Genomic DNA, 23,271 nt, shown 5'->3' on the forward strand with positions numbered 1-23,271 from the left:
CTCATCTCTTTCCTTCTCTGTCTCACCTGCTTCCGCGACTTCACACCAGCTACAACCAACTCCGCCAACAACGAGGTCACACTTAGTGGCCTGTACGATAATACTCACATATCTTAAGCTGGTATCGAGGCTGTCAGTGTAATACACTTACAAATCCTTTTCTCCATTCTATAATTACCGCCACCCTGAAGTCCTCGTCTACTATCATTATTCCGTCCGAGTCTGCTGGCAACACCTCTTCGATCAATAATAACAAACGACTCCGTTCTCCCTCAATAACCACACCAGACCTATCAAGCAATAAGAGAAAGGCAGCAGTCGAGTTTGAACCGATCGTTGCCCCGCCTACCCCTCCGGAGAACGAGGTAGCGAGGATGTCGTCCGACGGGGAGAATGATGAGTTTATGTGCGAGGACGAATATGATGACGATGGGTTCGATCAGGATGAGGATATGGATGGTGAGTTGCGCAACTCCGCACAGTATGGGTGCTCTCTGTGTCTTCACGAGCTGACTAAGAGACGTTATATAGATGTAGATTCTACCTCAGAGCCTGATGTATACGACGCGCTTTCTCCCGCATTAGAAGGTGAGTGATATGACGATTATCTCATCTATGATAGCTCATAAACTTCCATTGGTCTGCAGAAGCACCACAGAAGAAGCCATACGATGTGACGTGGAAGGTACGGACATTACAGGAGATCATAGACATGCAGAACAAGGAGATCAAGAAGATACAGTCTCTTCTGGAAGTTCCGGTGAGTACATTGTCATGACCAGTTGTTCGTTTACTGTAACGTACTGAAATCTCCACCTTCGTAGCCATCAACCGCAGCCATTCTGCTTCGACACTTTGTCTGGAACTCAGAGAAGCTCCAAGAGCAATTCTGGAATGATCCGAATGCTGCACTCGAAGAAGCCGGTCTTTCACCACCTACCTCACCGAGTACACGGACACATAATCTACCGCCATCTCCAGAGAAGCGGTCCAACCGATTACTTCGTCCCACTAGTGTATCAGGCAGTAGCAGAACGCGCTCTCAGATCCGCACGGAGCCTTTCGAATGTCCCGTCTGTTGCATGGACTTCGACACATCCGCCGTCGAAGCTAACACCTTTGCGATGGGGTGCGGACATCGGTTCTGTCGCAATTGCTGGGGAGAGTACTTATCAGGAAAGGTCAAGGGAGAAGGAGAAAGCGCGAAGATTCAATGTATGGAGAGAGGGTGTGAGAGAGTGGTGAGAGAAGAGGTTGTGGGCGAGATCGTCACTGCAGATATATTGAAAAGGTGAGCTTCATCTAAGTGCTTAGTAATTTAAGGACACGGAAGCTGACGGGTCGATACAGATATCATAATCTGCTCAATGCGGCTTTTGTGGCTGATTCACCGAATCTAAGATGGTGTCCACATCCAAATTGCGAATTCATAATCGAGTGTAATCAAGCACCGCCGCGGATGCTTAATCAGCTTGTTCCTACTGTCGAGTGTAAATGCGGCCATGAGCTGTGCTTTGGGTAGGTTCGAATTTGGCCAGCGTTGGTGTGGAAACCTGACAATCTCCCAGATGCGGTTACGGCGCGAGTCATCGACCAGTACTATGCAGAATAGTCAAGATGTGGGAGAAGAAGTGTGCGGATGATTCCGAAACAGCCAATTGGTTACAAGCCAACACCAAGGAGTGTACCAAGTGTCAGTCGACCATTGAGAAGAACGGTGGATGCAAGTAAGTGAACCAGACTTCGATGTCACAGTGACCGCGATCTGACTACTCGACTTAGCCATATGACCTGCAAGAAGTGTAAATGGGAATTCTGCTGGGTGTGTATGGGCCCATGGTCAGAACACGGCACGAGCTGGTATCAATGTAATCGATTCGACGAGAGAAGTGGTATCGACGCGCGAGACACTCAAGCGAAGAGTCGAGCGAGTTTGGAGAGATATTTACACGTGAGTATCGCCCTTGTCGACTAGCGTTCTCGTGCTGAACTGATGTTTCCTGCAGTACTTCAACCGATGGGCGAATCACGAACACTCGGCGAAACTTGATGCCGATTTCTATAAGAAAACGGAGAAGAAGATGGAGCAAATGCAGAACAGTGGAAACTTATCTTGGATTGAAGTCCAATTCGCGAAACAAGCGGTAGATGCAGTAATCAAGGCGAGAATAACACTCAAGTGGTCTTATTGCATGGCGTTCTAGTGAGTTTTAGCAGTCGCGCGGCGCGGATGGGACCAAATGAGTTGACGAAAATGATCGCAGTCTGAAGCGAAACAACATGACGGAACTTTTCGAGGACAATCAACGAGATTTAGAGAGAGCGGTGGAGAACCTCGGATACCTGTTAGAGCAGAACATCGTAGACACCGACTCGATCGCAAAGCTGAGACAGAACATTACCAATCAAGCGGTGAGTCACGACCTTTCCGGTTTGGAAATGTTTCCTGACTCGCTATTCAGGCATACGTGCAGAAGAGACACGATATCCTCATGGACGATACACTAAAGGGGTATCTCGAGGTGAGTCTTGGTCGTCTTGCCACTGTAATCTTTCTGTTCGGAGCTAATGCGAGTTGTGTTACAGCGACGATGGGAGTTCTCCGTTGATATCTGAGGTTGATATGGTCTGTTTTTGGTCGTTGAGCATCCATCCCAGCATAGAGTGTGTGACTTGTGTAACTTTTATGTACAATTGATCGACATATGTTGTTTCGACTGGCCGTGTCGTATCTGGTCCTAGCACCAGGAAGTATCGTTGAGTCCCGAGTGAAGTGGAGGTTGAACCGAAAATCAAAAGTCAATCCAACGCACAGATGCTCTTCGTACATGAGCACTCATTTGTTCTCGTTTCTTTCCCCTATGTCTGCTCAGTCTGACAGATCATAAGACGTGCAACGGCGTTGGACACATCTCGACATGTCGCAAGACTTCACGGAACAACTACAACATGCTCACGAGCTCATCAAGGCGTTACTCGACCATATCCACTCGTTCCCTGTCGAGAGGTTGCTTTATCACGCTCCGATATTGGACAGGATCAGATGGGATGTATGGAAGCAGGACGAAGTCATGGGCCTGAAGAAGTTTATAGAAGGGGTAGAACATCATGAAAGGCTGATAGCGGGAGTGAGTGACACGTCAATGCACCAAACGTCTCCTTCGTGAGGTGTCCATACACCGCAACACACTCGTCACCTCTATCACGGATGACTTGCGCTAGACGCAATCAATACTACAACAGGTACGAGCTGACTAATTCTTCAGATGATCAGATCCGGTGTGCCACCGCAAGATGATCCAATTCCTTCGGTACAAGGTCTCACTACATTCTGGAAGATAATCATAACCTCTCCACCTCCCATCGTTGGCGTCAGGATGGCAATGGGGGGAGATAGAGGACGGGCTTTCGGATCTGGACCGAGCTCAGGAATGAACAAGGCCGGAAAGGCGTCGCAAGGAGTAGGATCACAAGGGAAGGGCAAAGAAAAGGAGAAGGAGAAAGAGGTTTGGGTGGACGTGATTGCCAAGGGAGGGATGGAGTGGGTGCGGATTTATAGGTGAGTTTGGAGAATAGTCATCAAGGTTCAATCGGACTCTGCTAATCTATCCATCAATGTACTGTAGCAAGAAGATCTCCCATCTTCTCGCCGAGTTCCGCGAGATCGACTCTTACATCAATTCTGATTTCGACTCGGATTCGGATTCGAATTCGGACCCCAACGGCGGCGGCGAAAGCTCCTCAAGTCGAGATCACGAGTTGACCAACAGTCTCATCACCACCGCTCGAGATTTGATACGTGCTTCTTATTCTATCCCTCGAATACCCGGTGCAGCCCCACCTAGCATCACACTTCGTCTCACTCGGATCCCTTCTTCCTCTTCGGAGCTAGAAGGGTTTGATAATGACGATGGAGAATGGCCTGATGATCGAATACCAAAATCATTCGACATTATCCGATCTATGGGTATAAATCTCCTCTTTGGTGATTTATCTTCCCTTTCACTATCCACGATACGTGGACACCCAATACCTGCAAGACCATTACCTTCCCTTCGACTCAATTTCGACATCACAGCACTTATGGGTCTTTGTTCCGACGTGTTACATCACCCTCTTCCGGAGAACAGGGAAGAAGCTGCACGAAGATCGTTACGTCCCGAAGGTCATTTGATAGGCGACGGAACGTCCACCCCTAGAGGTAGAGATGGGACAGGTAGAGGCAAAGGGAAAGGGAAGAAGGAAGAAGTGGATGAAGAGGAGATCGAGGTGGTGAAGGGACAGAGTCAGAACTCGGTCGAATTGTATAGGTGTATTCTGGAAGAGATGGACCGACCCTTCATAGAAGAATTCGACAAGGTGATCAGAGACGCTTGGAGCGAAATGAAAGGGAGGGAGAAGGTCCAGACACGGGATGTCCCCGACAACAGCGATTCCAACGACGAGGTGGAAGAACTCACGAACGAAGACAATTTACCTCACGTCCAGTTTTGGACGACAAAGCAGGCCGCTCAATATACCTACGAAGCACTCAATTCTGGTCCTGCCCACGGATACGGTGGCGAACAAAGACGAATGTTACGGATGTTAGGTCTTGAAGAGGGCGACTTCTTCGAGGGATCGAGGTATGAGGGAAACGAAGGGATATTGAAAGGTTTCAAAGTGAAAATCTTTGACGAGATCGAACAGGTCAAGGAGGACGACACTGTCAATGCTCCCGGTGCAGACGAAGAAATGAGTGATAGTCTTTTACCATCATGGAATTTCGAGAAGAGTAATCTCGAAGGAAGGGAAATATCTCGACCCGGACTGGACATCACCCTCGAAGCGATAACCAAAACCTTCCTAGACGAATATTACCTTTCAACCAAAGCGAATCACAAAGTGGCCTTACCAAACTTCCTTCAACCGAAGAAAATGCCGACTCCTCCAGTGGCGAAGATCTCGTTGCCTTTCCCCGTCGTCAGTCTCCATAGTTTACATAGAGGTGCGAAAGAGGGCATGACGACCGTCATGATGGGCACGGCGACTCTTAAAGAAGTGTGGGGTCAGACAAGGTGGAGAATAAGAGGTTGGGAGAGAGCAGGATACGTTTGGGAGGAAGAGAACCAGCTTGACGGAGGGTCAAACGGGCAAGAAGAGGAAGAAGAAGAAAGAAGGGAGAAGGGGTTTGCGACGGTCATGATCTTCCCTTATAGGGTGTTTGGAGAAGGTAAAAGAGTTAGATTCGAACAAGGGGATTATTCGTATCCCCTTCGATAGGTGGCACAAAAAGAGCGGACGAAACATCTATATCGCCTCTTGCATAGACTTGATGACAACAGCAGGAAATCAATGATATACTTTCCCTTCTATACAACAGGCACCCTAAGACTCAAAGCCCTTCCTCCTCTCTTCTAATACACTGCTCAATCACATCATAGCGAGTGGATCTGTCGTTATCACGATATGATATCAGTTCACCTCGTGCTCAAAGAAAGGAGTTGACACACGACTCACCATCATCACTATCGCTCACCACGTCTCCGGGACTGACAGGCTCCGCCTTCACCCTCACTTCTACGACAGGTTTTCGTGATTCTCTACGTTTGCTGGCTGAGGAAGTGAGGGATATTCGAGATTTCCTAGTGGAAGAAGTGGGTGGTCGAGGCGGTATTCGAGTTCGAGGAGGACTAGTTGGAGGTGGGGGTGAAGACGCCTGCGCAAGGCCTTCGGTATCAGTGCTCACGCTCCAGCGAACTACAGGCCCGGAATGATGTTGTTGACAGGATGGTAAATGTTCCACTCACCGGAGCATAGCCATCTACACCTAACGGATCACTTTCTTCCCCTTCTCCTCGCTCAAAACCCACACCTTCTTCTTCCACGTATTCATCACCATCTTCATACCCCTGTTGCACGTACACGTCCTCATCATCGCTCGGCGAGTCTTCGACCCTTCGACGTTTCTTCGATTGTGCACGTATTGGTGGTCGTACGGGTGACAAAGACCGTTTGGTCGGTAGAGCCTGAGCTTGAGCTGGAAGAGACTGACGAGAGGCGGGGGGCGCTGCTTTACGTTTAGGTGTAGCTTTCGTAGATGCGTTGGTGGTGTATCGGGTGATGGGAGTTGATTTGGACGATAAAGCAGCGACGGCTGCGGCAGCTTTCACAGGAGTCGGTTTGGACGATGTTGCAATTGATGGTTTAGATCTCGTTGAATGTGTCTGAGTAAACATCCAAGCGAAATCAGTACATCCCAGTGGTGAGCACAGCAAGGACGGAATTATAGCAGTAGCCCAACCCACGTTTGTCGGTTGCACCTCACCTCCTTCACTTGATCTCTTCATATCGCTCTCGTCTGCTAGAACCGCTCCCAACCTATCTCTCAAAGACCAATACCTTGCTTCCCACTCATCTCTTTCCCTCTCCAGATCCTCCATATCCACCTCCAACTCTTCCACCCTCTTCTGAGCCACCTCTAATCGATCTTCCGTCTTAGCCAATCTGCTCTCGGCTTTTCGTAATATCAGATTCTCGCTCTCGAGTTCTGCGATTCGTAGCTTGTATTCGGTATTGGTCTGGAGGATACCCTTATTCAGAAAAGTGGCAAGTTCAAGCTCGTGATTCGTTGATGAGAGTTGAGATTCCAATGAGGAGATCGTTTGACGTGACATCGGAGGAGTCACTTAGTGAACTCTTGGGCAGAGCAAGTGCTGGATAGGACCAAGGATAGAGGAAGGAGAAAGACGCGTCGAGATAAAGTGATGTTCGACTGACGCTTTAGGTAGACGGGCAACTCAACAGCTAGCTGGACACGAAGAGCGTAGCGTTGTCTGATAGATTGAGTAAAATACGGCTGTGCAGAGGATTTGAGGACAACAGCGATGCAAGCGTGGGTAGTCAAGAATGAATTTGGGTTGTAAGTGCAACAACAAAGAACGAGTTAATGAATCGGCGCGACGAAATGATAAATTAGGAACACAACGTAATCCACAACTTTCAGCGAGTTGGGTCCAGTCAACTCCTCCGACAATTCATATATTTCTGCATTGTCATTTCACAACACAACACTCATCCTGTCACACACACACCATGTCCGAATCACCCGAACGTCGACATTATCGACGAGACTCACGTTCTCCCCAACGGAGGGAATACCTATCCAAAGGGTCCGGTCGATCTTCTTCACGTCGTAGATCACCTGGTGTCGGGGGTCTTCCACCCCAACCACCACCTCCTTCACATCGTGATCGTGATCGTGATCGTGGAGGTGATAGGAGGGGAGGGAGAGAGAGGGAGAGAGATAACGGATATGGGGACAGGGAAGGAAGAAGTGGCGGTGGACCTAGTAGGAGAGGTGGTGGTGCTGGTTACAACGAAAAGGATAGAGAGGAGGAGCGAGCGGTGGAAAGAAAGAGGTTTGATGACGATGTCAAGCGTGATGTAAGTGGTGTCGTACTATGCTCCTATCCTCTTGAGCTCGAACCATACTGCTCGAATATATCGGTGCTCGCATTGCATCCTGCCCAACCCGTTCAAGGCCAATGGCAGGAGCTAACGATTTGTCCTCGACTTCACGCAGGACCCAGACAGACCTTCCTCTGTCGAACCTGAGAAACCGAACTTTGGCAATTCCGGTCTTCTCGCCAAGGAAACCAACACCGTCAAAGGTGTAGTGGTGAAATACAACGAACCTGCCGAAGCTAGGAAGCCGACAAAGAATTGGAGGTTGTACGTGTTTAAAGGCACAGAGCAGATTGGTGAGTTGTGTCCTGTGGCTGCTTCGCCTTCCCTCAACGACCAGTGATCTCTTTGATATCGGTCGTACGCGACAAATCGACGAGAGGCATGATTTGCCCAATGACTGACGCTGACGAACTCATAGACTTGATACACATCTATCGACAATCAGCCTATCTCATAGGACGAGATACAGTCGTAAGTCACCGCACTCTCACCCATTCGACTGTCAGATTTACTTAGACTGACATTACCGCCGCTATGCTGCTCTTTCTCCATCCACAGGTCACAGATATCCCTATAGCCCACCCTTCATGCTCTAAACAACATGCGGCGATCCAATACCGTCAGATCTCAGAGAAGAACGAATTTGGAGATGTGACAACGAGTATAAAGTGGGTTCTTGCCAATTTCGCTTACTTGCAATTCAGCCACAATGGCTGAGTAGGTCCCAAATGGAAATGAGAAGCTGACCAGCGTTTGTTTTGGCAGACCATTCATCATCGACTTGGAATCGACGAACGGGACATATGTCAATGATCAGGAGATTCCCAAATCAAGGTGAGCACGACCCTTCCCTCCTCCTAATATTTAGGTAACTCGGCTGATCACTCCGCTTTCGGTGATGCTTTCGTAGATACTACGAGCTGAGAAGTAGTGATGGTGAGTTGAACCGCACCTAAGACAGTTGAGTTGTCACAACTGACATTCCGTTCTTCGCAGTTATCAAATTTGGTACCTCATCCAGGGAATATGTGCTCTTACACGAGGATGCCTAATGCAAGTAGGATACCAAGCAGTAAATTGGACAGAAGCAAAAAGCATGTATGCGTCTAGTGACCTATTCCTCTTCTTTACGCTACGAGAGTGTCTCCACCTTCGCCCTCTTCTTCACGATTTCCGGTGTAAGGTTGTAGAGCTCATCTATCAATGCTGCTCTAAATGTTCCAGGACCTTTGACGTCCGGTCTCTCAGCCGCCACCTCCGCCGCAACGTTGAACACCACAACACTGAGCAAGAAATCAAGCTTTGTTAGCTCTTGTCCAACAGATTCACGGTGTCCACTGAGATGGATTGTAACTCACCCCGCCAAGGCTGCAAGTAACATATCTCCCTGAACCAGCTGCGAAAGGTTTTCAAAGGCTTTGTTCTTCGATAGGTAGTCCAACCTGGCAGCAGCTGCGAAACAGCCTATTAAGGAGCCCGTCATACATCCCGATCCTGTGATGCTTCCAAGGTAATGATGTCCGTTCGAAGTCTTGAGCACAACGGAACCGTCAGAGATGTAATCTTGTTCGCCAGTAAGAACGATGACCGCAGCTAGAAGGGATTCGGGGTTCAAGCGTTAATATTGCAGCAGAGTGAACGGTGATTGCGTCGAAGTTTGACGCACCTCTCTTCCTCGCAAGCGCTTTGACGACAGCACCTGGATTTGAGAAACCACTACCAACAGAATCAACACCTCGGCTCGCCACTTCGGTAGACTTGGCCATCGCTCCAATCTCCCCTGCATTACCCTTGATGATCGTAGGCTGCCAGTGGGCCAGCAGATCTACATGAGTAGATGATCAGCTAAAACCGTCAGAGGGGCTGAAGCTTGTAAGGAGTAAGGTTGGTCGACTCACCGACGGCCGTTTCCCTTCGATAGGAAGTTGCGCCGATTGCGACAGGGTCGAAGACTAGTGGTTTTCGATTAAAATTGGCTTGTCTGCCTGCTACGAGCATGCCCTCCTTATCAGAGATGGTACTGCGCAGGCGTCAGCTCAGCTGAGAATTCAGAATCACCTTGCGGATCTCACCCAAAGTTGATAAGGAGAGCACCGATTGCTGGACTGAGGTCCGCCACGTCTCGTGGATGGGTTGACATGATTGGAGAAGCACCAACGGCAAGTGTAGCATTGGCCGAATCGTTTATAACGACGTTATTCGTCATCTGTAATGGCCCATAATCAGCAAAAGAATACGCTCCCGGAATGGTTTGAACTCACCTGATGAACCAAAGGCGTCTCCCTCTTCACCACGTCCATCAGTCCCATCACGCCGTTCACAAATGCTTCCACTGACACCTCCCTCTTTCCTTGCACACTGAACAAAGCTAGCGGGTCCGTAGCGCTGCTTCTCACTCGCTTGAAAGAATCGACCACATCTCGTAGACCCCGCGCTGCTTCTTTTGGTGTTTGAGACGCTACGATATCTGAGATGATAGCTATGCCGTCGAGGTGATTGGTAGAGTCTGGGCCGGTAGATGAGTGTAAGAGTTGTGCAAGGTTAGGAAGGTGAATACCGCCTAGTCAAGTCTAGTGATCAGCCTCCAGTCACTGCTCATGATCAATGACCGATCGAGAGATATCCATAGATTAACACTCACCAATCGCAACGCTCTTCACTCCGGTTCCGGCTAGGATATCCAAGATCTCCCCCACCCCTTCTGGACCCAACATCTTCTTATTTCTCACATCTTTACTCCCTGTAGGCCAGACAGCTCCGATACCCACATAATCTGCACCTTCTTCGACAGCTTTGTGCGCTTCGGAGACGGTGCCCACGGATATACCGATGATCGCATCGGGTCCGACGAGTTGACGAGCGAGCGGGAGGGGACAGTCAGTTTGACCGATATGGATTCCGGCGGTTCCTAAGTGAAGTGGGGTGGGGGTGGGGGAAGATCAGTACACCTTCAGGTAGGAGGGAGTGATGAATATGGTTGTGCAGAGCTGGACTTCCGTTTCGCAGGACATGGTTTAACAGTGGAGGAACACCTGGGGGTGGTAGGTCAGGGGACATTTCGACTCACCGACAGCGAGGTGAACATCGATCCGATCATTGATCAAGACCGGAACATTGTACTGAGAACCCAAACATTCGATCAGCATTCAAACGACTAGACCTGCTTTGCAAGTTGAATAGCAACGGACTCACTTTATCACATATCTCCTTCGACCGTCTGGCAACCTCGATAAACTGCAAACAAAGTGCAGAGAATCAGCTCGAGCTTTCCACCCAAGGATGAGAGCTGCTCACTTCTCCTGTATCGGCATCTTTCTCTCGAATCTGAACAAGGGTGACACCTCCTTGTAACGACTACATAATATGCAGAATATCAGCTTAGATCAGTTCGCAGAGCCCGAACCACGAATGACAGGTGATATATCGGCGGTTGGGTTGCACATACCTCTTCGAGACTCTCGTAGTAATCCTACAGATCACCGAATGCATGATCCTGATCAGTTCAGTCGCTATGGCAGATTCGGTATACACCCCAAACTCACCTTGCCAGCCGGGAGAAACTCTCGTCCCGTCACCAAATACACAGAGTAATCAATCTCTACTTTTCCCATCTTGCGTTGCGGTGTGTCTGTTAGCCTACAGCTCAGCTTCTGTCGAAAGATAAAATGTGAAGACTAACCAGGCGTCAGCTATTTATGCTTGATCTTGCTTCGACTGCATCTGGGGTGATGATGTATACTATGGTGCCTGGATGCGACGAGCGGGGCGCCGTGTTTGATTTCTCCTCCCTATCAATTTCGAATTCGGATAGTGATCGTGTCATCATCGGTGGACGAAAAGCACATGCTGCTAGGTTATTCCGTTATTGATTGCAGCCTGCATGCAATATCCATATTCATACACAGATACGACCCTACAAGACCATCCCCATACCAAATACAACGGCGCCTACCATCCCCACACCAATCGCTGCAACTTTACCAGATACCATTTGTCCACTCCCTTTAGCACTTGAGGCTGAATTTGAAGATGCAGGTGCAGAGGTACCCGCCGCCGAAGATGAAGTGCCGGCCGTACCGCTCGCCGACGAACTACCAGTCGCACTGGCACTTGACCCCGCGGAGGCACTAGACGTGGCGTTGCCTCCTGAGGCTGCACCGTTGCCTACTAAGCCGACACCGTACGCTTTGGTGGATGCTCCACCCAAAGCCCACATCAGCCCCTCCATGACGTGGCCCTGGAACGTCGTATTTTGCCATGCTAGAGAAGATCACACCGATAAGCGTCATAGCCGGAGGAAATGGTCGACAGCGGTCTAAGCGAAGCGCAAGCGACGCAACTCACTCTCGTTCGTGTGGCCTAGAGAGGTATAGAACGATCTACCAGCCTTGGGAGCAGATGGGAGTAACGGTTGTGCAGAGTTGGGAGATTCGATATACCACGCTATAGGATGAGGTGTCCCTTGTGAAGGGTAATTACCAGTGGACGTGGCGTTGTCTAGTGGACATCAAAGTCAGCCGATGTGTGTAACATGGTACTGGGAAGGTACACGATACTCACTGACGTAGCTTGACTCGTCGACTGTCATGATGACAACTGCTCCTTGATCCCTTGGATCAGAGCGGAAGTTGTATACCTCCTCTTGCTGCGTCGCGCCCTGAGTCAGCGGGTGGTCTATTGCCATCTTTTACGATGACGAAGAGAGCAGCTCACAAAAGTCCATCGATCTGGAACGTTGGCAGTCGCAGGGAAAGAGTTGTTCAGTCGTTCAAAGGTCTAAAGCAAACCCTCGACTGTCAGTGGTAAACACCTTCGAGGAGATGACAATCTCATACTCACTGCGGTCTGTAAAGTTGGATGATAATCAAAGTACGCTACACAGATCGTCTTAGTTCAGCTCACTTTCGCTCTATGAAGGGGGTAAAAAGTGCGACTCACCTCCTACAGCTTGTAGATATGTATTATCCTGGAACAAACATGCTGAAGCAGCATGGACACCAGTATATACTCCTCCTGACTGGAAGAATGTCTGCAAAGCGGCTTGACCAGTCGCATCGAGGACTACGATCACCATATCATAAGCACTTGCGCAGACTTTTGATCGTGATTGAGGGAAAGGAACGGGATAGACCAACTAACTCACCTTCTTCAGAATTTGAGATGAACATGACCCCGTCAAATCCTGATAATGTCTCATTTGTAAACTGTGATTTGTCCCTGCGTCCCCAGAACCAGAACGTCAGCACTTATCTTTGACCTCTACTCACGCCAGACCCTCAGCGAGAACTTCCCCCCGCCTCCCTTTCCTCGCCGCTCAACGGCGGTCCGAGCTCCACTTCACTCCGGATCCAACAATACAACGATCTTCCCGCCCTCACTCACTCTGAAAAGACGAATTCTACGCCATATTGTCCCGCAACACCGCCCAGAACTTGGATCGCAGTGGGTATAGAATCATGTCTATACCCTGCAGTAGCTGTGTAGACCAATACTCTCGGAGTAGATTGTTGTGCCATCGCGGATAGAGTTGTCGATATCAACGTTAAAGCGATGGTGGAAAGCTTCATTGTACTCTGTGCCCGTTTTGCCGGAGTCCGTAGATGCGGAAGATGGATCTGGGTAGATGAGTAGAGTCGAAGGACTAGATAAGGAGAATCTTTGCAAATGATCGATGGGAGGAGTGTTCGATCGGTGATACAGTCGTACTGGTGCCAAGAATAGCTAATAAATGCGGATCTTAGAATGTTGACGTCGGGACGTGAAACAGCAAAAGTGGAGGTTGCAACCGTCGTGACCGTTATCCAGTGTCGTCGGTTCAACACCGATCTGGAGCTGGTTACCATGCGCATCCCAATATGCAGTAGCGACCTCCATAACGGTGCATGTCAACATGCAATCACTCGCTGCTCATGCATGACCTGCTTTCTTCTGTTATCTAGGATCTTCAATTATACAACAATCCTAGCGTGTTCTTGCGCGATTGGCTTCCGTTTGTGTTTCCTTTCGATCTTCTTTCACGTGAAGGTCTCGATCCTTCCAACAATCTACTCTCTTCAATGTCTTCCGACCCCAACATCTGTTCAGTTTCTACCCAGCTCACTTCGCATCCCCCTCCGTTGCCTCCACTTCCTTTGAAGCGGCTTTCGGAGTCAATTGCCCCTTCTCCACCTGATTCTCCAAAGCCTGTGTGATCGCCTCGGGTCTCAACCCGATCCCATGAGCATTTCCAAAGTAATCCCTCTTCACACCGACGTCTGGGATGAATTCCGGTTCGGGAACCGACGCATTTCCAGATGCCACTTTCGCTTTTGCAGGTCTGGCTCGATGCGTGTCAACCGCTTCGATAGGTAAGGGGTATCGCTCTTCGTGACATCCATATGCCATGGGTGTGATCTTGATCAGGGTGTGAAGGGGGATCTGTGAGACATAAAGGAGATTAGTCGAATAAAGGTCAACTGCATTGCGCAGACCTACCTTGATGTACGGCAACTCCTCCTGCGGTCTTGCTTGGAAGTAGGCGTACAGACATCTCAGAATAGCCTGGTGCGCAATGATGAGGATATTCTCCTGTCTTTCCAGCTCCATGATAACAGGTTCAAGTCGAACAACCACATCACGATACGACTCTCCTCCTCGATATCGATAGTTGAACTTGTCCTCGTCACGACTCTCATAATCTTCCGGGTATTTTTCCTTCACATGACCTGTCAGCCAGTTCGACAAGGATGTGGAGGAGGAGACAGCTCACCTCGATCTCTTCATAAGTCATACCATCACAGACACCCGCATCAAGCTCATCAAGCGACTTCCATGTCTTCTTCTCGAAGGGCAAGAACGATCCGGTCTGTTGCGTTCGCTGAAGAGTAGAAGTCCACACCTGATGAGAACAGGGAATCAGCATGCAATCCTCCACGATGTGCAACTGCATAACGCTAACCTCGAGAGGTCCATCACCGATGTTGTCCTTGATCAAAGCAGGGAGAGCCTGAGCATACTTCCATCCGTTGGGTGACAAGTCCGAGTCTCCACCGATTTTCCCTTCAACGTTATACATACTTTCTCCGTGCTACAAGAAGAGTCATAAGCTTGAGGTTGAGCGCGTGCAGAGGAAAGTCAACTCACTCTTGAGAGGTAGATACTTCTAGGCTTGAGATGCAAGTTCATTAAGTAGAACGCGATTCGACTCTGGAGATATCCTGAAATCCTGTTGATGGTGACCCTTTGTCCGACATTCAGAATTCGACAATAGCTGATCTCCGGTTCGGTGATAGTTTGGTAAACCCTTTCGTATTCTGAAATTCTCTTCCTGAAATCTCGCTCGGCGTCCTCTCTCGACATCCCTTTATAATCCGGATCGCCAGATTGGACTTTCAACGCGACGTTGGTCGCGATGACCTGAGGATCGTCACAGAACGATTCGAGGAAGAGAAGTTGAAGATTCGGTTCTTTCGAAATTCGATTTTGGATCCATTCTCTCCTGTCAAAAGTACTATTCGTAGCGTCCATGATTCCGACGTTACCCTCTTTCTTCAACCAGGTGATGAGCGATTCCAAACTCTCTTCAGCAAGAAGTTCTCGTTTTCGCGTAGCTTTCGCATCGGTGTGTGAGAAGTAGGTCGCAGAGTGATCAACCTTGCCTTGTCCTGATTGCATTTGGTCTCGAGCTTTGGAACGTCTCAGTTGACCAACGTTGAATACCTCGACGTTGTATTCGAGCCACTATATCACAGCAATCAGCACATGCAGCTCATTTTCAGATGAACCGACTCACGCGCAGATATCTCATGAGCTTGTTACTCAAGTACGACTTGCCTCGTGCAGGCAAGCCAACCATCGCGACAACAATCTTGGCTTCAGAGTAGTCAGGCTTCTCAACTGCAGACATTGAGACATCACGTTAGCAATAGCTTACATGGTCAGACCAAAGGGAAGTCTGACTCACTGACAGCACCGATACCTGAAACTGATGGAGCTCTTGATGGGGCTTTCGAGGACTGTCGGAGCACTCTGGTTGTCTCGTCTAGTGTTCTCAGCCTGTGCCGAATGGGATGTCAGTGGTCTGCTCTTGTTGACTCAATTATCAGCTAGCTACTTACAGAGCAGTCTGAGCACCAAAGTGTGGTGTTCCAGGTGCACTCAACCTTCCCCCTTCTCCTGGTGTCGTTGCTGTACTTGCTGCTCCACCTGATCCGATTCCAGCTCCGGCTCCAAACAATTTCGGACTACTAGCACCACTCGCAGCTGCGCTGGCAGCGGGTGAGGTAACCGTCGACATTGGGGCAGGGACCGACCTGATCATATCGAGTTTCGAGACTGCTTCTGCCAAGACATGAGGGTCGACAGCTACATGTCGGTCAGGGTCTGAGGGGTTTTGAGACTTGATGTCTGCGATAAGGGAGTTGGGAGTGAGAGCTTTGATCTTGGGTGAGCGGGTTTTGGCAGAGGCAGGGGCAGGAACGTTGGAAGATGACGAGGAAGAGTTAGAACGACCGAGTTGACTCGTTGGAGGAGTTCCAGATTGAGGTGATTTGCCCTTGGAGGGCACGTTGGGTGGAGGCATCGACATGCTGTGTGAACCAATCGATGTTGGTAGCAGGTGTGATGGGCAATGAAGAGTAGAGATGAAGGTACAAGCTGAATTGAGTCGACGTGCAGATAGGTGACGTTCCGGGTTACCCAAATCACCGGGTGAAGGGTTAGGAGCAGTCACAAAGGAGTTATCGAACCGTTATCACAATGCGGGAACCAACTGAGCACGTCGTCAATGCCACGTCATACCAAGTTGACTGGATCTGACGCTGCGGGGCACCTGCCAGAGCCTCTGTTGACATGTATCGAGTGGGTAATAGTCGCTGTATCAGAAGCATATCTTCGTCTTTCTTCTGCATTTCAAGCTGTCACAGACCACCACAACATGTCGTCATACTATGGCGACAAGTCGCGAGATATCCCATCATGGGATAGCTTCGAAAACGCAGACGACGACGACATTGTGGACACCTCCGAGGTATGTCCTCTCCCTTTTCTTGAATTCGACATGACTGATCGTTTAATCAATTGATTACAGTACGCGTACGCCTCTCGAGACCATATCTTGTTCTGTATCGATGCGTCCGCGTCGATGCAGACTCCTTTTCCGGATGTGGAGACGCCGGAAGGGATCATACGTGGGAAGAGCGCATTACATCAGGCTTTGGAAGCGGTGGTCAAAATACAGAGAAGCAAGGTCATCACAGGGCCAGCGGATAGTGTCGGTGTGCTCTTATGGAACGTCGATGTGAGCTCATTCTCCCCTTAGCACTTCTTGTCTCAAAGTTGTATCCTTGTATTGATAGGAATGTGCGTGATTCACAGCCAAGCAAGACACCTTCTTCCAGTACTGGGAACTACAAACCCGGGACGCACGTCTACCAATCCTTACGCACCATCAACGCAGAAGAGATCAAACGGATCGTGAAGTTGATGGAAGTTGCAAAGGACCAATATGACAATCAAGAACCCGACGAAGATGTCGAAACCACTCAGCCGGAAGTGTTTGGAGAAACATTTCCGAGTTGTAGTAAGAAGGAAGAGTTGAACATTGCAGATGTGTTGGTCACTTGCAACTTCCTTTTCAGAGATGCGTGAGTGGTCATACGATCAGTTGTTTTCATCTTGCAAGTAGCTGATGCTTTCGAACGTAAAGTGGGACCAAATTGGCAGGAAACAAGCGTGTCTTCCTAGTGACGGACAACGATCAACCTCCTGGAAGTTCGCATAATCGAGCACCTGCACGTACAGTTTACGGAGTGAGTTGCGGTAACGTTCGCATGGCATGTCGCTGACTACGGAGAACTACTCGCTAGGATCTTTTGACCTATGGTATCACGATCAACACATACTTTATCGATCGTCCTGATCATCGTTTCGACGCCTCCCTGTACTGGAATGTGAGCACCAGCATTTACGAGTTGTATCGACGCTGAAACAGTTCTCGACAGGATATCCTGGATAGAGAAGCGGACGACAATGTGTCGAAAGAGGAGAAGGCCTCAGAGGTGGATGGTCTGGAGGAACTGGCAGAAGTCATGAACGACCTGGTGATTCGACACGCACCAAAGAGGGTTCAGTTTAGCATACCGCTGAGATTTGGCGGTAAGGACGGAGATATCGAGATTGGTGTCAGCGGGTGAGTTCCTCACGATCGAGCTTGACGGCAGGGCTGATGATGTTCTTGTAGGTATGCCATGATCTCCGCACAAGGAAAAGGACAGCCCAAACTGGTCAGAATGAGAGGTCAAACGGTTGAAGAAGTTCAGATTAAGACGGAGTACACCTCGGCTGTAGGTGCCTCCCATTATCGAAAAAATGAGCGTGACTTACATGACCTCTATTTCAAGGAAACCGGTGCTGTCCTCAAAGACACTGAAATTGGTCAAGCATATCAATTTGGCAACGAAAGCACCGTGAAAAACGTCATCGAACCAAATTGGTGGGAGTCGACCGAGCATCAGGCAGAACAACAGATGTATGCGGATGAGATTGTACGACTTGACAACGAGAGACGGCAGAGAGAAGAAGAAGGAGAAGATGAGGAGGAAGAGGATGTCGAGATGCCTCAGCAGAGTCAGGTGAATGGTAAGGGCAAAGGTAAGGGAAAAGAAGAACCCGGAGAGAAGCCAAAGGTGGTGGCAAGGACTAGGGTGAGTGTCGCAGACAAATCTCACATCGCTACTCGAAGCTGACTCTTGATGCCCGCAGTTGCAATTCAACCCGGATGAAGTAGCCCAATTTAAATCGATGGGACTGCCGCCTCGTGAGTGATATGTCAGTCGCATTTAACGAGAGAGAGCGACTAATAAGCGCTTAACAGAGATCAAAATACTCGGCTTTCAAGGTCCAAATCATCTCGAGGTTGACGAGAACCTCAAGCACTCTTACTTCATCTATCCTAACGAGAGTGTGGGTTGCCATGAGGCTTCCTAGCTAGTAGCGTATTGGCCCTGACACTCTTGTTCATACTGTTGCAGGAGATTACTGGCTCCACTCGGACATTTGCGGCCCTACTCAAATCATGCCTCAAACTGAACAAACATCCTCTCGCTCTTTGTCGATTCCGGACAAACACTGCGCCAGAATTTGGTGTGCTCATACCTCAGGAAGAAACATTTAACAAAGAGGGTGGGCAAGATCATCCGCCTGGATTCCACATTATCATCTTGCCATTCAGGGATGATATCAGGAGACCGCCGAAGAACATGACGGATAACTTGCTTGGTGAGTGTTTTGGGGTTTCCTATTGGCATTGACGCTAACACGTCTATACTCTTAACAGCGACCGAAGAGCAAGCAAAGTTGATGTCGAACGTGGTGAAGAGATTGAGAATCAAAGCAGGCTTTTATCGTTCAGAGGCGTATCCAAACCCTGGTATGTCGATCTGAACCCCGCACTTCTATGGTCGGATGTACAGTGGAGCTGATAGAGCTCTCCCATAGCGCTTGCATACCATTATGCTCAGCTTCAGGCTCTCGCCTTTGAAGAAGACTTCGATCCTTCATCTCCCGAAGCTCAAGAACTCGATCGAACTTATCCGAAACATCACGGTATGCACCGCGCCGCCGGGGACTTTATGAGAGAGTGGAACAGAGCCATTGAAGATGATGATAGAGCGGAAGAGCGTTTGACTGGAGGCAAGAAGAGGACTGCGAGGGGAGGAGGTGGGGATGACGATCCGGCGGGAGATTTGGAAGAGGAGGATTTGAGAGATGTGAGAGGTATGTGGAAGATGGGTACTCTGGAAAAGGTATGTTAAGTCTGAAAGACGATACACACGAGAAGGCCGCTCATACAGGCGATCTGGTTACAGTTGAAAGTCCAAGAGTTGAGAGATTGGGCAAGATTCCATAGTGAGTTCTAATCCAAAGATCGTTAAGTTGAGGGAGTTTGAACGTTTGGCTGACCGCTATGTTCGCAGAAATATCTCTCACGGGCAAGACCAAAAAAGCGGATATGATCGGAGTCCTGTCAGAGTATCTTGAGAAGGAAGGCGACGGTGCGGCCAAGAAGACAAAGAAGAAGTGATTGGCAAAGCGGGGACAGAATCTCCAGCATGGAGCATACGTCAATTGTTGTAATAACCTTGATAGAAAGTACTGTATTGGTTATCACGATTTTGGTTACCTCATCAGCCTGTCCAGTATCAATGGTTCTCTGTTTCGACTTTGTGACTTCATTGCATCGCTTGACAGCTGCTCCATTATACTATCACGCGCCCATGTCCCTCGTACACCGATGATCCCACCAATGCCAACCATGCCGCCTGTATCCCAAAGTATACATAACCCAACTCCCATGCTGTTCACCTCGATGTCGCCCATACACACTTCCTTACTTGTGTGCCACATCACGGTTGTTGGCGAGGATCTCGATCCAGTATCCTACAGTGGCTATTAGTGGATGTACCATATCAGGAAACATGAATTGTCAACGTACCATCAGGGTCGTAGATGAAAGCGATATGCTAATGATTCCGCAGGATGTCAGTATTGGTCAAATGACAAACGATCCATTGCTGACAGCGACTCACCCTCATCCTTCCTTCCTCTGGCCTCTTCTTGAACTTGACACCCAAGTCGTCGAATCGCTTACAAGCGGCATCGAGATCATCGACAGTAATTGCGATATGACCGAATCCTCGTCCTGGCTCTTCGTTACCCGATGCATAGCCCTTGAAGTTTGAGTCGGACTCTGCGAGACAATACAAGAATCAGTACTGATCCTATCCTACCCCGTCGCACGACTCCAGAGCTTAGTCACGTACCTGTACCGTGGTTGTGACACAATTCAAGGATACCTTCTCTGTTGAACATCTTGGCAGCCTTTTCATCGTCTGAGAGGTTCGATCCCCCGAAGCCAGAAGGGAATGCAAGGCTGGAAAATTGGGAGTTGATATCAGCTCGTGACTCAAGGATATACGAGAGGCAGCAGCTGGAGGGATTGGAAACCCACAAAAAGTTTGTGAAATCACTTCCTGCAGATTCTTTGAATTTCTATGCGAGTGCAAGTACAAGACCACAACAAGGTCAGCTCTCTCTTCTTCTCTACTCTGAATCATAAGAGCCAAATGATATCTGGAGACAAAGTAGAGACAGGGAGGGACGTCCGGGACTCACCTCCATACCCAAAACTTTCTCGTAGAACTCGATCGACACTTTAGGATCCTTGATCCTGAACATGGTATGGTTGAACTTGTATGTAGAGGGGTCTGACATCTTTGCGGTTGTGGTTGCGAATGTTCTTCTTAAGTTCTGTCGAAGAGGTGTTTGAATTAACGATTTACGAAGTACGGAGGAGAACATTGAAGATTGAGATGAAGATGAGTGGATAGATAGTCGATACGGCTCACGCGAATGACGTCGGAAGTGTGTCTGCAGTTGTTTCTAGCACATGCATGCAATGGAGTGGAGGTGGAGGTCTGACCGTGAACCTATGTAGGTAGAATTTATTTGCTCCCCTCATTGTGATCGGTCGCCGTGTCCGTGTTCGTCCCGGTTGAGCTGATAACCGAGGTGGGGGAGGAAGAAGAGGACAACATGGGACATCAATGCAGTAGCTAGCACCTTGCTGAGGTTACCTCAACTTGTCCTGTTAGCAACACATATAATTGACACTGTCGCTGATCCGTCTCGCTCCCGTGTGAAGACGAAAAGAAGATTGTAACAAAGTTGGATCTCCGCCCAGAGTCGAGTTTACAATGGCAAAATCACAACATCCTGTGAATACACAGCTCGTTACTTCCCCTTTGTCGTGTAGAAGAACTAATGGTTTCTTCTTCATAGCCACCCGCCGCATCAGGAGTCAAGGCGCTCGATCAAGTATCAGACAAAGATGAGATCGCCAGAGTACGCAAAGACGTGCTGAACGGGGTGAAAACTCGAGCAAAGGCGACTGATGGTGCGGGGAGACTGAAAGGCAGAGTCGGGGTGATTACGGGTGTTGGACCGGGTGAGCAGGGTTCCGCGTCTACATTCTGGTGTCGGAGCTTATGTTTCTGTGTACGACAGAACTGGGTATCGGAGTGAGTGTAACCACTGGTCCCTTGGCGCACTGCGCTAATAACGTTTTGGAACGCAGACGGCGGCAGCACGTCTTTTTGCCAGAGAAGGTGGGTAGTCATTTCTAGCTAACCGAGACATGAACTGAAGCATGCTCATCGTTGTGTACCGTGCAGGGGCCGCGCACATCTATCTGGTCGACTACGACGAAGGACCTATTCCTGCTTTCCTCAAATCACTCGAGCAATCCTTCCCTTTTACAAAGGTAGGTATAGCCCCTTATTCATACGACATGAGGGAGAAGTTGACTCTGATTTCATAGGTGACATTCATCAAAGCCGATGCGGCTGATCACAAGGTCATTTCGACCCTCATATCTTCGATTCTCGAAGAAGAAGGACATCTCGATTTCTTTTTCGCCAATGCGGGTATATCACAATTACGTCCTCGTATCAAAGATGATGGGGAGAAGGGCATGATGAAAGCTTTAGGAGATCTGAAAGCGCTCATTAGACCGGTGGCCGAGGTGGCCGAAGACGAGTTCAACGAAATTATGCGAATCAACGCGTTAGGGTGAGTGAGCGGACAACACCTTACCGTTGGAAGTGGAACACTTCAAGCTGATGATCACTTGGTTGAGTTAGCGTGTTCATTGCGATCAAGTATGCTTCGACAGCTATGGGTAAGGTGTGTCCGGAGAAGGGAAAGACGATACCAGGAGGATCTATCATCCTCACCGCGTCCAGTAAGTCTTGCTCAAACGTGCTCAGCGAGAAGCCTGGCTCACGAGTCGTTTCTACCGTAGTCGCCGGTCTCAAGGCCAATGCTGGACCTATCGCCTACTCTGCCTCGAAAGCAGCTGTGGTATCGATGGCGCAAACGGCCTCATACGATCTGACAGGCAAGAATATTCGAGTCAACGCAATCTGTCCAGGTCTCATCGAGGTGAGCAGAGTAGCCAATTAGTCAGGAGATGATGCGGCCTTACTTATGGGTATACTGATGGAAGCACAGACCGACATGACGCGAGGGATGTTCACATTGGCTGAAAAGGCTGGTAAGATGGATAAGATGGGATCGTTGAACCCTGCTCTGCGACAAGGATTGGGCGTCGGTAAGTGCACATTTTTTGTCATACATCATCCGCGTCTGGACCGAAGTTGCATTAGCTGATTGTCATTCGTATATCGAACAGAGGTAGCGCAAGTCGCCCTGTTCTTAGCATCTGGTGAGTTGTTTGGACTCGAGCATGCTCAAGCAGCGTGGACAGAGCTGACTAGCGTTTCGATTTGCAGACGAATCATCTTACGTCAACGGCCAGGCTATCCCGGTGGACGGAGGATTGACGGCGGGAGTACCGTACACTCGATTCAAGTTGTAAAGTTGTAATGGTGTTTAGGAAGAAGTATTGTGACATGTATTCAAAGAGTTATCTCGGATGTGCAACATACAATGTCGGTCTTGTCTTGAGTCGTGCATTCATGCACAGAACGGACCAAATCAGTGTTCAAGTCCTTCATCTCCCGCAGATTCCCCTTAATTGAATAGAGTGGACTACCTCCACTTTGACCTCAATTTGGTGCGGTTGCGGTTTCACCGGCTGGATGTCGAATCGTTAAACATCTTATCATCGAAATACTATACATGCTCACTATCCTTACCGAGCTTGCTATCACTACCCCTAGACACCATCACGATCACTGATTGCTGTACGGACAAATATTCTCGAGAAGGATCGACTCCAGATCAGTCTCGGACCCGAATAGCGTATTACTCGATCCTTTCCCG

General features: G+C 49.1%; 10 protein-coding genes across 10 annotated transcripts; 5 read left to right on the forward strand and 5 right to left on the reverse strand.

Annotated features, from left to right (window-relative positions):
* Positions 1–374: 374 nt before the first annotated feature.
* CI109_104057 (uncharacterized protein) lies at positions 375–2,616 on the forward strand (the record flags this gene model as incomplete). Its single annotated transcript, XM_032005213.1, has 11 exons — positions 375–459; positions 532–588; positions 648–760; positions 825–1,291; positions 1,351–1,518; positions 1,569–1,727; positions 1,783–1,951; positions 2,007–2,203; positions 2,265–2,412; positions 2,463–2,522; positions 2,587–2,616. The coding sequence occupies 11 exons, from the start codon at positions 375–377 to the stop codon at positions 2,614–2,616; spliced, it is 1,653 nt and encodes a 550-aa protein (XP_031860447.1).
* A 302-nt stretch (positions 2,617–2,918) lies between these two features.
* Positions 2,919–5,262, forward strand: CI109_104058 (uncharacterized protein; the record flags this gene model as incomplete). Its single annotated transcript, XM_032005212.1, has 3 exons — positions 2,919–3,128; positions 3,267–3,559; positions 3,627–5,262. The coding sequence occupies 3 exons, from the start codon at positions 2,919–2,921 to the stop codon at positions 5,260–5,262; spliced, it is 2,139 nt and encodes a 712-aa protein (XP_031860446.1).
* Positions 5,263–5,412: 150 nt separating this feature from the next.
* On the reverse strand, positions 5,413–6,656 carry CI109_104059 (uncharacterized protein; the record flags this gene model as incomplete). The annotated part of the gene is made up of 4 exons (XM_032005211.1): positions 5,413–5,432; positions 5,500–5,698; positions 5,790–6,206; positions 6,288–6,656. 4 exons carry the CDS (start codon positions 6,654–6,656, stop codon positions 5,413–5,415), a joined length of 1,005 nt encoding a protein of 334 aa, XP_031860445.1.
* A 418-nt stretch (positions 6,657–7,074) lies between these two features.
* On the forward strand, positions 7,075–8,501 carry CI109_104060 (uncharacterized protein; the record flags this gene model as incomplete). The annotated part of the gene is made up of 7 exons (XM_032005210.1): positions 7,075–7,425; positions 7,565–7,742; positions 7,868–7,920; positions 8,008–8,117; positions 8,215–8,283; positions 8,360–8,385; positions 8,446–8,501. The coding sequence occupies 7 exons, from the start codon at positions 7,075–7,077 to the stop codon at positions 8,499–8,501; spliced, it is 843 nt and encodes a 280-aa protein (XP_031860444.1).
* Positions 8,502–8,581: 80 nt separating this feature from the next.
* On the reverse strand, positions 8,582–11,060 carry CI109_104061 (hydroxyethylthiazole kinase; the record flags this gene model as incomplete). Its single annotated transcript, XM_032005209.1, has 12 exons — positions 8,582–8,732; positions 8,808–9,042; positions 9,116–9,274; positions 9,348–9,469; positions 9,522–9,655; positions 9,711–10,009; positions 10,091–10,357; positions 10,517–10,568; positions 10,642–10,683; positions 10,744–10,803; positions 10,895–10,918; positions 10,992–11,060. 12 exons carry the CDS (start codon positions 11,058–11,060, stop codon positions 8,582–8,584), a joined length of 1,614 nt encoding a protein of 537 aa, XP_031860443.1.
* Positions 11,061–11,362: 302 nt separating this feature from the next.
* CI109_104062 (uncharacterized protein) lies at positions 11,363–13,016 on the reverse strand (the record flags this gene model as incomplete). The annotated part of the gene is made up of 8 exons (XM_032005208.2): positions 11,363–11,709; positions 11,794–11,946; positions 12,010–12,094; positions 12,163–12,225; positions 12,289–12,323; positions 12,388–12,510; positions 12,593–12,666; positions 12,832–13,016. 8 exons carry the CDS (start codon positions 13,014–13,016, stop codon positions 11,363–11,365), a joined length of 1,065 nt encoding a protein of 354 aa, XP_031860442.2.
* Positions 13,017–13,545: 529 nt separating this feature from the next.
* On the reverse strand, positions 13,546–16,015 carry CI109_104063 (uncharacterized protein; the record flags this gene model as incomplete). Its single annotated transcript, XM_032005207.1, has 8 exons — positions 13,546–13,866; positions 13,924–14,142; positions 14,198–14,326; positions 14,387–14,515; positions 14,572–15,168; positions 15,221–15,324; positions 15,392–15,483; positions 15,546–16,015. The coding sequence occupies 8 exons, from the start codon at positions 16,013–16,015 to the stop codon at positions 13,546–13,548; spliced, it is 2,061 nt and encodes a 686-aa protein (XP_031860441.1).
* Positions 16,016–16,363: 348 nt separating this feature from the next.
* Positions 16,364–19,510, forward strand: CI109_104064 (uncharacterized protein; the record flags this gene model as incomplete). Its single annotated transcript, XM_032005206.1, has 15 exons — positions 16,364–16,456; positions 16,517–16,726; positions 16,804–17,072; positions 17,135–17,237; positions 17,295–17,378; positions 17,430–17,617; positions 17,669–17,771; positions 17,829–18,131; positions 18,190–18,244; positions 18,302–18,390; positions 18,459–18,705; positions 18,764–18,856; positions 18,925–19,232; positions 19,296–19,335; positions 19,404–19,510. The coding sequence occupies 15 exons, from the start codon at positions 16,364–16,366 to the stop codon at positions 19,508–19,510; spliced, it is 2,292 nt and encodes a 763-aa protein (XP_031860440.1).
* Positions 19,511–19,816: 306 nt separating this feature from the next.
* CI109_104065 (lactoylglutathione lyase) lies at positions 19,817–20,700 on the reverse strand (the record flags this gene model as incomplete). Its single annotated transcript, XM_032005205.1, has 6 exons — positions 19,817–19,866; positions 19,922–19,949; positions 20,016–20,176; positions 20,250–20,359; positions 20,438–20,478; positions 20,602–20,700. The coding sequence occupies 6 exons, from the start codon at positions 20,698–20,700 to the stop codon at positions 19,817–19,819; spliced, it is 489 nt and encodes a 162-aa protein (XP_031860439.1).
* A 482-nt stretch (positions 20,701–21,182) lies between these two features.
* Positions 21,183–22,864, forward strand: CI109_104066 (uncharacterized protein; the record flags this gene model as incomplete). Its single annotated transcript, XM_032005204.1, has 11 exons — positions 21,183–21,203; positions 21,268–21,433; positions 21,493–21,506; positions 21,563–21,593; positions 21,660–21,748; positions 21,806–22,056; positions 22,128–22,228; positions 22,289–22,428; positions 22,498–22,597; positions 22,679–22,711; positions 22,779–22,864. 11 exons carry the CDS (start codon positions 21,183–21,185, stop codon positions 22,862–22,864), a joined length of 1,032 nt encoding a protein of 343 aa, XP_031860438.1.
* Positions 22,865–23,271: the final 407 nt, after the last annotated feature.

This window comes from Kwoniella shandongensis, chromosome 7 (genome assembly GCF_008629635.2).
Source record: "Kwoniella shandongensis chromosome 7, complete sequence".
NCBI lineage: Eukaryota > Fungi > Basidiomycota > Tremellomycetes > Tremellales > Cryptococcaceae > Kwoniella > Kwoniella shandongensis.